The sequence below is a fragment of the Daucus carota genome, chromosome 3, assembly GCF_001625215.2.
Source record: "Daucus carota subsp. sativus chromosome 3, DH1 v3.0, whole genome shotgun sequence".
NCBI lineage: Eukaryota > Viridiplantae > Streptophyta > Magnoliopsida > Apiales > Apiaceae > Daucus > Daucus carota.
In genome coordinates this window covers 54,830,408-54,845,735 of record NC_030383.2, presented here as the reverse complement: position 1 = coordinate 54,845,735, position 15,328 = coordinate 54,830,408, and the positions used below count along the sequence as shown (strand labels likewise).

The 15,328-nt window shown below is 34.1% G+C and overlaps 2 protein-coding genes across 3 annotated transcripts; both read right to left on the bottom strand.

Annotated features, from left to right (window-relative positions):
• Positions 1 to 2,521: 2,521 nt before the first annotated feature.
• On the bottom strand, positions 2,522 to 9,010 carry LOC108215233 (probable zinc metalloprotease EGY2, chloroplastic). Of its 2 annotated transcripts, none has more exons than XM_017387637.2 (14): positions 8,643 to 9,010; positions 8,413 to 8,497; positions 8,232 to 8,321; positions 8,023 to 8,133; positions 7,844 to 7,936; positions 7,278 to 7,328; positions 7,028 to 7,138; positions 5,536 to 5,610; positions 5,353 to 5,458; positions 5,139 to 5,232; positions 4,190 to 4,343; positions 3,628 to 3,835; positions 3,336 to 3,496; positions 2,522 to 2,935 (listed from the first exon to the last, which is right to left on the bottom strand). In XM_017387637.2, exons 1-14 carry the CDS (start codon positions 8,774 to 8,776, stop codon positions 2,687 to 2,689), a joined length of 1,722 nt encoding a protein of 573 aa, XP_017243126.1. In that variant the 5' UTR covers positions 8,777 to 9,010; the 3' UTR covers positions 2,522 to 2,686. The 2 variants fall into 2 exon arrangements, with proteins under 2 accessions (XP_017243126.1, XP_063945526.1); XM_064089456.1 differs by having other exon boundaries at positions 8,265 to 8,321; positions 8,643 to 8,922.
• A 485-nt stretch (positions 9,011 to 9,495) lies between these two features.
• LOC108211377 (syntaxin-31) lies at positions 9,496 to 14,814 on the bottom strand. The gene is made up of 6 exons (XM_064089457.1): positions 14,451 to 14,814; positions 12,716 to 12,966; positions 12,495 to 12,640; positions 11,724 to 11,762; positions 11,037 to 11,231; positions 9,496 to 9,965 (listed from the first exon to the last, which is right to left on the bottom strand). Exons 1-6 carry the CDS (start codon positions 14,689 to 14,691, stop codon positions 9,806 to 9,808), a joined length of 1,032 nt encoding a protein of 343 aa, XP_063945527.1. The 5' UTR covers positions 14,692 to 14,814; the 3' UTR covers positions 9,496 to 9,805.
• Positions 14,815 to 15,328: the final 514 nt, after the last annotated feature.

Genomic DNA, 15,328 nt, shown 5'->3' with positions numbered 1-15,328 from the left:
AAAATCTCATCAAATAAGTGGGTTGGCTTATTTACCCAAACAGTATGAAAAATTTTAGAAGTACTTCTCAAGTCAAGAAGCTGGGCTTCTTCGATTCCCAAACACCCACTTAATTTCCTGCTCAAAGTAAGTAATATGAAGGATCAGGGAAATAATTGCTGGGAAGGAGACTTGTATCGTTCACATCACAGGATAACAGAAAGTATGATCATGTTTGCTGACATAACAGACTTGCAACTAATTTTCTCTGTTTTGCCCGTTTTAGTTTGCCAGGTGTTAAAAGGAGAGAGTTGCATGTTGCACTGGGGAATGATAAAAAAGATGAACAGCTTTTTTTCCAAGAAGTTTATACTCCTTCATCCTCTTATTAATTCAAACTGAAAAATCAGTTTGACGATCATTGTTTATAATTATAAAAATCCCTAATTTTTCATTGATCAGAATTTTAAACATAATTGAAAATTCTAATAAATATGAGAAGATAATTTGAAAACCTAATTCAGTATTGCAAGATTTTAATATATTTTTTAAAATTCTGAATTGAATACACTTGAATTTCAAAATGAGTGTTGTTATATAATTCTAAGTCGATCCCAATTCTTTTCTTAATAACCGGTGCCGATGATTTCTTAGTCTAAATATTTTACTTGATAAAATTATTATATTTAGAGGGGTTCATTATATCAAATTGAATTTTCACATATATAACATATTATAGGCAAACACACGTCGAAATAAACAATAATAATGCTCCATTTATAGCAGAAGCTAGCTGGTGAGGCCAATATGGCATACATGATACACTACATAAATACGGTTGGCATGGAGCAGCAACCTATCTCCCCACAGGCCACATGGCCACTATTTTATTTTAGTGTTATTGATCGGCCATCATGTTTAGTCATTTATTGAAAATGATAAATAAATATACTGGAACAACATAGATTAGGTGCCGTATTTTTTATTAAATATTCACTATTCAACAAAACTAGATATATATTTCCAAAAAAATTATAAATACTTAATTATTTTATTTTTTTTGAAAAATAAATATTTATTTCATGAAGTTAAAGGTAATTCTCGAGCAGCCAGCTGTTACAGCTTACAAGCTTTGTATATACCGGGCAAGTCTCCTGCCAAAGGCAACTATATCCACTCGACACAAACGAGAAACAACAGAGCTCGGGACAATGTTCCAACATGTTATGGTATTTAACACTCAAGAGGTAGCTCGATTTTGATCCGGCTGGATTTATTTTTTTTCATGCAATGGTCGACGTTCTCATGCAACATGCAAGGGGTGCTAGTTTGGGTACAGATCGGACTGTTTTGGTATTTAAAAAAATGTCAATTTTACTGGATGTATCCGATTGAGAATTTAATGAATTGTTTTTATTTTATGGATTTTAATGGGCTTGATAAAATATCGTATAGTTTTTTTTGAGAAACTGATAAATTCATTAAAACGCCAAACTTTCGGACAATATTGTTTCTAACAAGAAGAATGGAGGAGACGGAATTACAATGGAACTATTTAGCTCACAAGGTATTCTCGCAATGCTATGCTCAACCTTGTTTGATTGCTTCCTAACAAAACTAAGCTTGAGTCGATCATTATGTCTCAGATGTCCCTGCATTGATGAATAAGGTCACCAAGCTCCAGTAAGTTCTCCTGGCCAACACTCAGCAGAGAATCACTTTCGATCACTATTGCATTTGTCGTATAGTTGATACGATTTAAGCACAATGCTTCAAAATCTCATGAATTTTGGTGGGATTTCAAAAAACTTAAAATAAAATCCATCATTTTATGAAATCCAAAAAATCCTTCGGCATTTGAATACCATTAGATTTTAATGAATTTTAAACAATCTTGATTGAACACCATCGGATTTCAAAGCATAATTTACAATCCTAATTGAATACTACCAAATTTTGTAGTATAATTTAAAATCTCAATTGAATACCTCACGATTATAATAGATTTCAAACAATCCCAATCGAATACTCTCGAATTTCATGAATGAAAAAAATGCTTTAAAATCTCAATCCAATATAACCTCAGTTTATCTAAAACATTCTGATTTTGTAACATCATATGTTATAAAATTTTACAAAACTGATCATTTTTAATAGTACTACTGAGATTATGGGGTCGTGTGTCCTAATTTATAAATATATATATTGAAAAAAGAATTAGTATTTACAATTTACAATTCATGGGGTGTAATAATTATTAATATAATAACGAAACATTATAATTTATCTTTTAAAGTGTTTCTTTACATTTTTGTGAATTTAAATTTCATAAATAAAAATAAATCATTAAAAAGTAGAATTTTCAACTTTTCATATTTTCTTATAAGTTCTTTCATACAGAAAACTGCTTCTGGAGCTGGCTTTTTAAGCCTAGCCAAACAGTTCCGTGTCTTGCCATGTTTGGGTTATAATTAAGAAACGATGAGTCGGATTGAACAAGTTTCTTGGCCATGTCAAACACAGATACATCGTACACAAGATAAGAGTATAAGACTACTACTATTTATTGAAGTTGATGACAAGCAATTATGGTGCAATGTATATCATTGAAACTCTGTGAATCTCTGGTATCTATCTACTAGTTGAACTTAATGTCAAAACAGATGGAAGGCACATCCTTGCCATAATTATTAATGGAGTATGTGCACTAAAAACTTGTAATAGCCTCACTAGAGAAAGGGAAAGGGTATGGCAAGCATACCAGCAGTCCTAATAGCAAAACTGTAACTCCCAGTGCTTTGTAATTATTGTCTGGATCTGTAATTTCCTCCGACAGTGGAGCTATTGGCCCCCTCTGCAAGAAGAATATTAATGCTACCCAATAGAATGCGACGTCGCTAAACAATGAGGATAGGCCAAGGAGCACGATGGAGGCACCAGTAAAGCGAGCTGACGCCTGTACAAAAGAACATACTTGAATCAATACATTCCTGTTGCTTCGACCATGTTTTTCTTTATTTGATAGTTACTTCAGAATGAACCTCGAACATCATAAGAATCTTATGCTGGTCGCCTATGAAGAATAATTTGTTTGGAGTTGATTTAAATAGGTAGTTTAACTACTATCCGACATGCTAATAGCAGCCTCGCAACTAACAAGATTTCTATACTAAACCAAACTCGGATTATGATATAAAAGAACATTTACCCTCTTCTTTCACTTAAACCTCTGCACTGTTTCAATATGAATAACAAGGTTGCGCCATGTTTGTAAATGTGCAGTAGGCACTAGGCACGTAATACAGCCTGGCTCAGCTGTATTTTCCAGTTACATGTATAAAGCATTAATAGGTTACCTTTCTTCCCCATATGGAAAATGCAATTCTCCCCCCATCTAGCTCCCCTGCGGGGATGCTGTTAATTGCATTGATGAGAAGTCCAGCCCAAGCCCATACAAGAAGGGGGTTGAGAGATATCTGACCACCTTCCTTGAGAACATCCCCAAGAAGCAATTTAGCTATTAAAAAAGAGGAAAATTTAGTCTCCTATAAACCATTTAAGAAATATAAGTGTCCATAGAGCTACAATTAGTGAACCTAACTTTAAATACATAACAAAGCATTGCATGCATGACAATACTATACTTACCAATTCCCCCAACAAGGAGTGACTCATGAAATACGGAAGCATCAACAATAACACCAATGCCATCAGCGGGTGGCAAGTAAAACCCCGCAAGCAAAAGAACAAGGCCCAAGGAGAAACCAGCTAAAGGTCCTGCTGCAGCAACCTTTAGGAGATCTTGACGTTTTGGTACAATATTCATGATTCTTGTTATAGCACCAAAAGAGCCTATCTGGCACCAATGCAGCTCATTAGAATTGACGTAACCTAATTTATGAGGATAAAGTTGCGAAGAATGACAATTATTGTACCCTAGTATTGTGTGGCGTTTAACATATATGGTGACTATGACCATAGGTTGTCACATTATCTTGCTACCAATTCTCCACATTATGGAAAAACAAGGTCTAGTTCCGAATAGAATTTGAAAGGTGCTACTTTCTAATACCAATGAAGCTATTCTTCTTCAAGGTTAATGATGATTATAAAGATCAAAATGCAAACATGAGTACCGAAAACATTACTTATTAAGGAATAGCAAAAAAGAACTGTGACTGATCTCTGGTGTAGGACTCGTATACCTCACCTGCCAGCTCGGAACGAAAAAGGGCACCCCAAGCTTTACTCCTGAACTGCTTGCAACTAGAATGTGGCCGATTTCATGTGCACCCAATACAAGTGCAGTTACAAGGGCTCCAGGAAGACCATTTTCCAGTGTGTCAAGATTGTCAACAATTGATCTGGCACAACGCAAATCATGAATTAATGTTACATGTTATAAATCGGTGGCTTTTGATGAGAAAAAGTTAAGGAGTAAAGAACAGTGAAAGTACATCAGAAATTTAAATGCAACCAACAAGGTAATACATACTGTAAAAACAGGTTCGACAGAAGCCACTAGCCCTTTTTTTCTTCTACGCACTTATAGCGTGGAAGAGTCAGCCAGGCTTCATACATTTTGCAAATAAATACTCTATTTGTTCTGATTTTGCCATTCCTTCAACCTCTCTTGGTGACTTTAAGGTTTATAAAAAGGGCATTTATACATATTTTTTAATAGAAAACTCAGATTTATTTATTTACAACGAAAAACTACTTTGAGTTTTTATCCATATCAAAAAACACAAATAAATATGATCAAGTACCTTTTTTCTATAAAACTTTTAGCTCACGTAGAATGTCAAAGGGACAAATACAGAGCAACACAGGAGCGGTAAGGAAACTTTGCTAGAGTAATATGGTAAGATTGCTAAAACTGAAAATATCACTAAAGGACCTTAAGTCAGAAACTCAGAGGGTTAGTGAAACTACCTTTTAGTCATATAGAAACGGAGATTTATACCTCAAGGAAATACAGCTTACAAAACCATGCCAATAAAGCTAGTAGGTTTTAATTACTGTAAACAGAACACAAATCTTGTAGTAAATCTAGAATTGCCATGCTGTTTCTAGTAAATGTGTCTGCTCCTCTTCGGTTTAACATATGCAAAAACCAAAAATAAAAATATACAACTAAAAGAAGAAAGTGAACATACAATAAGTTTGACTGCAGAGCAGGCACATTACGTAGAAGTAGTGTGAAGACTGTAACTAATCCAAATGCAGCTGCTGCAAACCACTCTGGGACGGCTGCAGATGGTAAATTAAACCCATTAAAAGACCAGAATGAAATTCAGCCCCGCCAAATCTAATAGTGAAACATTGATCTAATACTATGAACGCAAAATTAAAGGAGAGCTAAAGTTTTACCAGCTGTGTCTGGCTGCAAGGTCTTTCTCGGAACCACAACTGCAACAGGTTTATCGTCTTCGGGGTTGTTTAGTAAGAAAAGCTTAAATTGATCGTCAAACCTGTCCTGCACATGATATTCTCATCAACTCTAAATTAACACGAGTCCTGATAGAGAATGAAAGCCTCACTCGTGAAACTAACCTGCAACCTTTTTGCTATCTTTTCATAACTCTTAGCAGCCTCCCCACGCAAGTTCCCTTTAAACAATACTCCACCCTATGAAATTTGTAAATTGACACTAGAATTTGCTTAGAGTATATAAGTTCATAACCAAAAAATTAAAAATCAGATGGGTTATCGGAAAGCAAAAACATACATGAGGACGGACTACAGGATGTCTCCCAAATCATTCGGATGATATATTCATAAAATTAAAAAGGTGGTATAGTTTCAAAAAGGGTTTTATATCAAAGGAGACACTCATTCTGTCCAAAAATCTCACCTAGACCACCCATTAAAAAACCATATCATTTAAACCACTAAATTGAGTATATATATCATTCTGTTTGATAACGTCATGGTAATTGACGGAGAATGATAAGTCTTTAAACTTTTTGTCCCATTCAAACTTGAGGGGTCGAATTTATGACCTCTCAAATGCATTTTCTCCCAAATGAATAGTTTAATTAGGGCTTTTATTCTACTTACATGTTTTTATTAGGTTGGCCCGATTAATCTATTTAATTTATCTTTTTTTTCTAGACGCCATGTCGGATGCATGCCGGATTCAACATTGATGAACACGTCAACTTTGAATTGGGACAGAAAGTTTAAAAACTTAACAATTTATGTCAATTACCATAACCTTATTAAACATAATGATATATATACTCAATTTAGTGGTCTAAATGATATGGTTTTTTAATGGGTGGTCTAGGTGAGATTTTTGAGCAGAACGAGTGACCCATTTGATATAAAACCCGTTTCAAAAATTACTCTCCACTAGGCTAATGTATAACTAAGTGGGAAGATTATGATTGACTAACTAGCTTCTCTATATTTTATTTTGATGAGATATGGATGCCAGGAGGCTTTTAAATCACACAACTGGAAAAAGTTTCCTATATTCTTAGAATTTGATTCAGCCATAGTGCTTTTTTCTTTCTCAGATTTGAGACTTCTTGCAACCCCTAATTATATTTGCAAAACATTTTTGTGACCTTTCTCAGTACGGCTTCATTCAAAGAGTAACTATAACTCATTATTGAATATAGGGTTATCTGTGTGTTACTAAGCTCATAATATTTCCACATTGTTTAGAGAAGTTTTCGAGTGATAGAAAGGAAAAGATCACCAAAGACTAATGTTGTGTTTGGTTGGGGTGAATGATTCCGGAAGGAATGGAATGAAAAATGAACTATCTTATGGACAATTTTTAAGAAATTTCATTCTTTCCTTCATTCCATTCCTTACATCATGTAGTAGATATCACACCTTCAATTTGAGATGGAATGCTCCATTCTCTCCTATCATCAATTTCTTCTCAAATCTTATCATAGCAATTTTGCACTCCCTCAAGTTTTTTCCAAAACTTTCTTCCTATTTCTATTAGTTTCAAGTAATTTTACTCATTTCATTCCATTCCATTCCATTCTCCCCAACCAAACACAACATAAGCACTTCATATACTCACCTCGTATGGCTCCTGTCCAGTCACAAAGAAGGTGTCAAAGCCAAATACTTGGTCCCTCAGTATGTCAATTGTCTCCTTGGGGATCGTAATGCGTTCATCAAGTAATTGGGGCTGCTTATAACATTCAGGAATTCACAAATACTATTAATTTAACAACAAACAAACCACTACAATTACAATTAACAAGAATACTAAAAAGGTCACAACAACTTCAAACTATGAAAACAGCGCAGATCAAAAATGTGATCACCTTGACACCTGGCAGAGGAGATCCACTTGCGACTTCTACTTCATCAGCACCCTGTTTCATGCAACTCAAAATTTAAAGGCCACAAAGATGAAAGATGTGAACAGCAGTAGAATACAAGAAAATTCTACTATTTGGGATATTAGCACTCGTTGTAGTATAGTAAATTATCATAATCAGATCACAAGCCAAAATCCTTCATGAAGTATTAAGGCATTACCTATGTATTTTACAAACATGCATAATAACACAGTGCAAACATTAATGGTGACAATGTCTGACAAGACACATAAACCCGAGTGGAACCCAACTCGATTGCCAAATACTGAAACACATAACATAAAAATGATATGTCATGACTTGATTAACCCGAGCTGACTTGTTTGTAAGGAAAAAAACATTTCTTTAAAGCTTATGTACCAATTTTGAGCAAACATGAATAAAGTTTAGACTGCCACAAAATAGACATGTTTACAAGCATAACCCAAAACCTGAAATTCCACCTTTATTAAACATTTTAATACAAAGTGAAATATTATAACAATGTGAAAAGCCTAACTGAAAAATACCTCCATGCCCCCTTCAGGCTTAATGTCTGCACCACTACTATCAGCTAAGTTCTGACTATCAAGCCTCTCTATAACAACGGGCTGTTCCTTATCCTACCAATTTACATATATTCGTGAGAAAATAATGAACAACTTAAGAGCTTCAATTCCATCGAAATAAGAAATACAGAACCAAATACCTCAGTGCCTCCTTCCGGCTTAGCACCACTAGCTTTATATAAATTATCAAGGCTCTTTATAACATCATTTAGACTATCCCGGCTTTCAATAACAACCGGCAGCTCATTTTCCTGCCAATCACATATATCCATGAGAAAATAAAAAAACAAGTTCAAAGCTTCAATTCTGAAAAACAAAAAAAATTATACAAAAACAAAAAATGAAGTACTTGATTATCAGCAGGAATGGGCTGGGAATTAACTTCAGAATCAGTCGAACTTGTTTCTGGCAGTTCTCCCTCTTCATGCTCTTCCCTTCCCTAAAAATTTTCATAACAAAGCACTCAGCAATGCAATTCATACAAAACACAAATTAAAAATAAAATAAAATAAAAAATAATTCCTATCTACCTTATCTTCATTATCACCAGGGCCAGTTTGTGTTTCAGCCCCCTTGCATAAAACCTCCCTATTCCTCGAAAATACTAGCTTAGAACTGAAATTAAGCATAAAATCATCAACATAATTTCTAAAAAAACATTATCTTAGAACTAAAAATTAAGCATAAATTAATAAAAACAGTCTTTCCAATAACATGTACGCAGACTTACTTCAACTCCGTGCTAATGTTGAAGAATTACCTGAAAATGAGGTGATTGCTGGAGTGCCTAAAGCGCGAAGATACGGAGGGGTGAAAGCTGCGGATTGTAGAGCATGAAGTGCAGCATGAAAATGGAATGGAGTTGCCTCTAAAAGTGGCAGCTGAAAAGTTCATATTTGTGGCTTATATGAAGAGCTTATGATAGGTGGAACCACATTTGGTAAAATGTTGTGATGGTTCTGCAGAGAATTTGGTTGAGTAGTGTGCAAAGAAAAAAGTTGAAGATATCTTATCTTGTTGAGAGCAGAGGAGAGGAGAGACAGAGAGAGAAGTGTGATAAAATTGTAATTACCCGCCTTAATCTGGATTGGTTGTTCGGTATTTTCTTGTCCGAACACTAAATCCCTTGTTTCGAATGATACACGTATGTAGTTTAAATACAAAAAATAGAATTAAAATACGAAAAATGGATTCTCCCAAGTTTCTTTCTTTGCATCAGTATAAATATCCTCATAGATCGTTTTCTTCTCCGGCACGTGTATACTCAGATCCTCTTCTACAACATAGAATTGAGTTTCCAAACAGTTAGCATGAATATCCAGCAACCAAGTTATAACATTTTTTAACACATTCCTCGCTTTTTAACGAGTAAAATGATTATTTAAGCAGTTTTTTTAACTAGACGACCGAAATGAGTATTTTACCCGTTCAGCGTTTAAAAAATTGGATACCGAAACTGTATCTTATATAAGAGGTCCCAACATACAGTGCCGAGACCACCCGGAACCAAGACCCTTGTTATATATATTTCTTGCCTGAATAATTTACTTACTCTAACCTCATGAGCAGTATAGCATTCCATTTTAATTGATTCTCCATGCTCAAATGATTCATTTGTGTAAATCCAACATACAAATTTATAAATATTGCCCAACCATTATAATAAGCTGGGATGGGATGAAAAACCATAATGTATCTGAATTCAAGAATCAATGAGCCTCACTAAGTTATACATACAGAAAACAATATACAAATTCAGCATTGCACGATGTATATACATGGAATGCAACAAATAATGGATCCTATGAAATGCCGGTTCCCACAACTGGGCCAAATTTGCTTGGGGAAACAACGCCGACGTTTGAGAGAGCTGCAGTTGTGTGGAATGCAGAAGGTGCAGGACCAAAGAATAACCGGTACAAATTAAGCCAGAAAGAATATGAATACCATTAAGAAAAATATTAGAATGGCAAATATTTTGATTAAAAGCCCCCTGTTTGATGATATTCTGTTCAGATGCTTTAATAGAGAACTGCGAGCACCTTCAACATTCGTCAATGTCTCTTCCATGTTATCATCAATTCTGAAGTAAATATCAGTCAGATTAATTACAGGAAGGAAAAGAAATCTCTTAGACACATGCAGATTACGACATAACATGCAAGGAAAAGGATCATGCCACACCTGAGAACTATTTTGGCATTTATGAAAATGGGAATGTCAATCCTTGCAAGTATACATGCAAAGGAGTGATTGCAGATCTATGGACCCACAGACCCAGCATAGAAAGGTGAAGAGTAAACAATGGTATGTGCAAGAGGCATCAGATATGCAGTAAAAAACAAAGACAACAAATGCATGCAATTGTATTACTATAATAACTTCGTTATCGCTTCATATATATTATGTATGTACAACATCAAAATCCAGAGAGCTCTTGCTCTAGGGTATCAGTATCACTCTCACTTATTTAACAGGTAGTTCTAGAAAATTTAACGTTCATTTATATATATGATCAGAAGAGTTATTGTATATTCTCCGGCAGGATCACTTTTAGAATCAGAAACAAAATGTAAAGACTGTTTAAAAAGACGTGGTTAGAAGGGTTGGGACTTAGGACCATGGTAAAGGGCACACACACCCCTTTGTCATGGATTTAATCAATAGTCAATACTCCCCAAATATTAATAATAAAGGGCCCACTAAAACTGATAACTGTTAATCATATATAGTTGTGAGAAAACTAGGAAAGTGATATAGTTTATATTACTTAAATCTCTGGTTCTTCAGTTAGAATATTGCATTATATTATTCTGTACTATTCCTAAATAAATGCAGGGTTTTTCAGTAGAAGTCACATTTTCAGTAGAATCAGTACATTCTTGTTAAGTAAAAGATAACAGATTAGATTACTATTATTATTATTATTGTTATTACATTCATCAATTACTTGCTGTCGATCAATAATCTATGTACAGATGAACATAGGAATAGTGATTGTAAATTCAATGAGATAAATGCCGACATTATTCCTACATAAATTAATAATTTAAAATATTTTTTTTAAGAAAGGAAGCCAAAAAAAGGTTTCACCCCACTCTTAGTACCTCTTCGGCAGAACCGCAGAAGTAGCATAGAAAAGAAAAATACAAACCTGATTGCCAGTTCTCCCTGATGTACAACCATAGACGCCAAATTTGTAAAGATACCACTGAGTTCAGAAATTGTGGACTCCACGTTATGAAGAGCAACTGCCCGACTTTGAGTGTGATCTTCTTGCTGTGGAGCCACCTGCTGCAACATGGACATTTGCATTTGCTGAGATGGACCATCAACAGCTAACCTTCGTCTGAAATTAAAAATGTTTCCCATTTCATCAGCCAATACATGTTGTAACTTAGGAATGTCTAATTTGTGACAACTGGCAACATAAGGATACTGTTTAAACACAGATTATACATAAATCATATCATAAATCATTAACAAAAACAGCAGCAGTAGCAACATTGATAATAAAACAAAATTAGAATTTTAAACTAATATTTAGAGAAGAATGCATTAGGCTCGGTGATGTTTCTCTTTGTATTTTAGAATGATAGCAAAAGTTACTGGGACACTGCTCATCCAAAATTCTGTCAACAGCATCAATTAGAGCCTTTAAAATCCAGTTTTACTGGTACTTTCAGTGCAAAATATTAGAAACTTCAACTCCAAAAGTATTATTTTCACTAAAGTGGCTCTTACTTTCACTTAAATTACATTACTAAATGGAGAGAGGAAACAAAAAAAGCTCGCACAGATTTAGATTATAGCTAATACTGATAATAATATCAGTGCGCACCTTAGTTGACTTCCGACTTGAGCTGCATTTGATACCGGTCTGATGAAGAGATAAAGAAAGTTTAATCAAACATAAATATTAGCATATGCAATAGAAAATTTATCTAGAAACGCGTAAAAAAAGAGTTAAGCATAAGTATAGAATAATATCATTACATGATCATGGTAATTATAAGAAAGCATAAGTGTTTAAATGAGCAATCAAGTAACATTTACTAAACCTAATGTCTTATTTTAAGTCAAGATGGCCAAACAAGTATCTTGCTTTCATTTATTAAGTTTGGAATTGGTCAGTCTGCAACTTGAATGATCAAATTAAGGGAATACCGTACAAGAGTGTATAAAACAGCAGTAAGCAAACATATTTAGGGTGTATATAAATTTGGAGGGGAGATTAAAAGTCAAATATAATGAAGATGAAACAATAATGAATCATAAACATGCATTAACTTTTTGCTGTTATGTATATATACATCTATTTTGTGATAATCAGTGTATGGCATATACGGTATTCATATTTCCTTAGCTGCCTGCTACCTAGATCCTGTTTTCTGTAACAGACTGATGCTATTGCAATACAGGGACAAATTACCAATATCACAAAAGTGAGTACTAAAAAAGGTAAGCATTTGGTGATCAACATCATAAAATTCAGAAAATAACTGTTTAATAGATATTCTTGTAGATAATGCAATGAGGTATGTAGTAAAGAGATACATATTTATGCATAATAAAATAAGTAGACAGTTATAACAGAAAATTAAAGCCATACTCTGATGGTTGGGAACTCCCTGATGCATTAGATGAACTTGCCCAGGGCGGTGGCTCTGGTATAGCATTTGGCTGCTGCCTTAGTGGGTTTTCTCTAGCCATATTTGTCGAAAATATCCGTTTCCTGCTTTCATGAGCCTTGATATTCTGTTATATATTGATGTCCATGAGTGAAAGGACAACTAAACATCAAGGAAGGAAGACCATTCAAGTTAGTATTACCTTTGTTCTGGTAGTTAAAACATCCTGAAATTGTTTGGTAGCCCCCATAAGCTTGTTCTTCAAGTCATCAAACACTGCAGTTGAATGAACAGCTCTATCTTCAGAATAGTTTCCATCAGCAACCATCATGTTTTGAACAGTTTGCAAATCAGAAACTGCTACATTTAGTGCTGCAATGTCATCGCTTATTAAAGCAGTCAATTCTTGAATCTCCTTTAGCGGATCATCGAAAAGTGATGATTTTTTTGCCACTGCATTATGAAGTAAATGTCATCAAGCACCTGTTAGAGAACTGTACTAGTGTACTATATATGTAGCCGCTAACAAAATGTTGCACATTATAAAGGTCTCCAAATATTATACGGCGAAATCAGAGCAAATAGAATATAGTCCAGCATTTTATTTCAGCCAAATAAATAGCATGCTTATCTGGACCAAAAAATACAGTACTGGCACTGGGATTATAGTCTAGCTAAACAAAAATAAACCCCAGAGTTTCTCAAGATGTAGAACAATGGAAAAGATATAGATCAAATTTAATAGTAAAAATGATTGCATATAAGACTATGAGAACTACATCGGTCTAAATTTGGGGGAATCCCCAACAAACACCTAATAATCTAAGCCTGGAACAATTAGGGTTCTTATAGTGAACCAACATAAGCAAACAAAAAGAGAAAGGTAAACAATATATAAGATAGCCCATAGACATAAAAGCAAAAATTACTTAAAATTCGAGTCCCATCAGGCACGCTCTCTTATAACTTTCACTTTAGAACACAAGACATGCAGCTCTCATTCGATTTGATTAACTAACAAATCAAATCTGATATGTTATGAATATTGTCTACACAATGTATGCCTTTCAAAGTCTTTAATGTTACCGTTCCCTATTTTGTTGCAAGACAAGGCATGTGAGGTTGATTATCAGAGGAAAAAATTCATATTATTCTAGCGCACATATGAGTGCATAAACAAAACTGAGTCATCATATACAAGACAAACTATTATTCTCTTATCCCTTGCTAACCCAGAGGACAGAATGACACGCAAACTTAGGCATTGACAAAAGTGCACGACTGTAATAAAATTAAATTCAATTAGTACATCCATTGACACGAAGGATGTTCATAAACAGACTAAACTGAATATCAATATCTCATAATGTGAAACATATGATTCACCCTAATAATCCTTATTAGGTATGCATTCCAACACTAACATAAACACGTCGCCTAATACATTAACAGGCATTAAGCAGCTCACCCGCCATTTTAGCTTCAATTCTAATCAAGTCAATCTACATATCATTTCTATAACAAACAGATCATGCAAAGAAGTAAAAGAAAGCTCAAATTAGTGAAATGTAGTGTATCTGCGGGAATCCTAGAATAAGATTGTTCAATAACTAACCGACATCATCATTAGACCATTCCGCCAGTTCAAAAAGATAATTTATCAGTCTCCAACATAAAATGTTGTGCAATGACTAAATCAATTGTGCTAATCCAATACGATCACATCAGCAATGGTAACACACACTAGGCTATTATGTTATTATCAAGCTAAAAGACATAAAAACACTCATCGTCTCAGAAAAAAATTAAATCAATCAATGCAGATGTTATTTAACTTAGCTACAAGCCTACAAGCTTTAGCCAAAACATGATTAGATTCATAATACATGAACATAAATAAATAAACGAATAAATGAAAAAATACAAAAGATGCATACGCTTTTCGAGTCTTCCGATCTTAAGAGACGTCTCGTGAATGCCGAATCCGATACGAGAAGCTCGCTTGTTAAATTCAGATCGATTTAAAGAAGTTAAATTGTTATTATTATTAGGAGATGTAGAATCGATGTGTGAACCACTGGGAGCTGATGAGATTCCTCCGATCTTTTTTAGTGTCTCAACGAGTGATCGGAACTCGGATGTCCGGTCCCGACAGCTAGATAATCCGGCGGAAACCATTGATGATGTCCGAAGACACAAACAAACCGGTGTTGGCGGTTGGGTTTAGTGTTGGTGATGTGTTTGTTTTTAGGACAGTGCCTTGTCCCGGTAGTAAAAGGATGGAGCAATCAATATCATGAATATTTTTTAGGGAATTTTTCATTATTATTTTTAAAAAAGTAAAAAAGTGCATATTTACGATTTGTTTTTACATTTAATTTGCAAAACTAGACTACACTAGGTTATTATTGCAAAAAGAGCTTATTGCACTTTGTAACCCCACATTTTGGCTGATTAGCAAATCAGATCTCACACTTTGAAACGTGACAGTTTGTAATCTTAAATTTCATTTAGCTTTCGATTTGTAACCATGACCCACATATCCGTTAAAAAAAAACCGTTCACGTTAACTGATTGAGAGGTAACAGTGTGTATATTAGTTTCTAACAGCTACTTTACCCCCTATGACCTCTCAAAATTTATGTATTATATTTTAAAATTTATTTCTGAACACACACAACAATATATATTAAATTACAAATAATTTTAAAATATGTATTTATTGTAAATTTTAAAATAAGTTACATCGTTTATGTAAAAATAAATAAATTTTCAGATTCTAAATCTAAATACGTATTTTAAAAATTATTTTAAA

Excerpts from the sequence above, each read along its gene's own strand:
- LOC108211377 (XM_064089457.1), bottom strand. The coding sequence starts at position 14,691 with ATGGTTTCCGCCGGATTATCTAGCTGTCGGGACCGGACATCCGAGTTC. Across the intron at positions 12,641-12,715 it reads TTTTAACTACCAGAACAAAG|AATATCAAGGCTCATGAAAG; the intron begins GTAATACTAACT and ends AATATATAACAG. Across the intron at positions 11,763-12,494 it reads GGGAGTTCCCAACCATCAGA|ACCGGTATCAAATGCAGCTC; the intron begins GTATGGCTTTAA and ends TCTCTTCATCAG.
- LOC108215233 (XM_017387637.2), bottom strand. The coding sequence starts at position 8,776 with ATGAACTTTTCAGCTGCCACTTTTAGAGGCAACTCCATTCCATTTTCA. Across the intron at positions 7,329-7,843 it reads AGCCTGAAGGGGGCATGGAG|GGTGCTGATGAAGTAGAAGT; the intron begins GTATTTTTCAGT and ends TGCATGAAACAG. Across the intron at positions 5,459-5,535 it reads AGATAGCAAAAAGGTTGCAG|GACAGGTTTGACGATCAATT; the intron begins GTTAGTTTCACG and ends TATCATGTGCAG.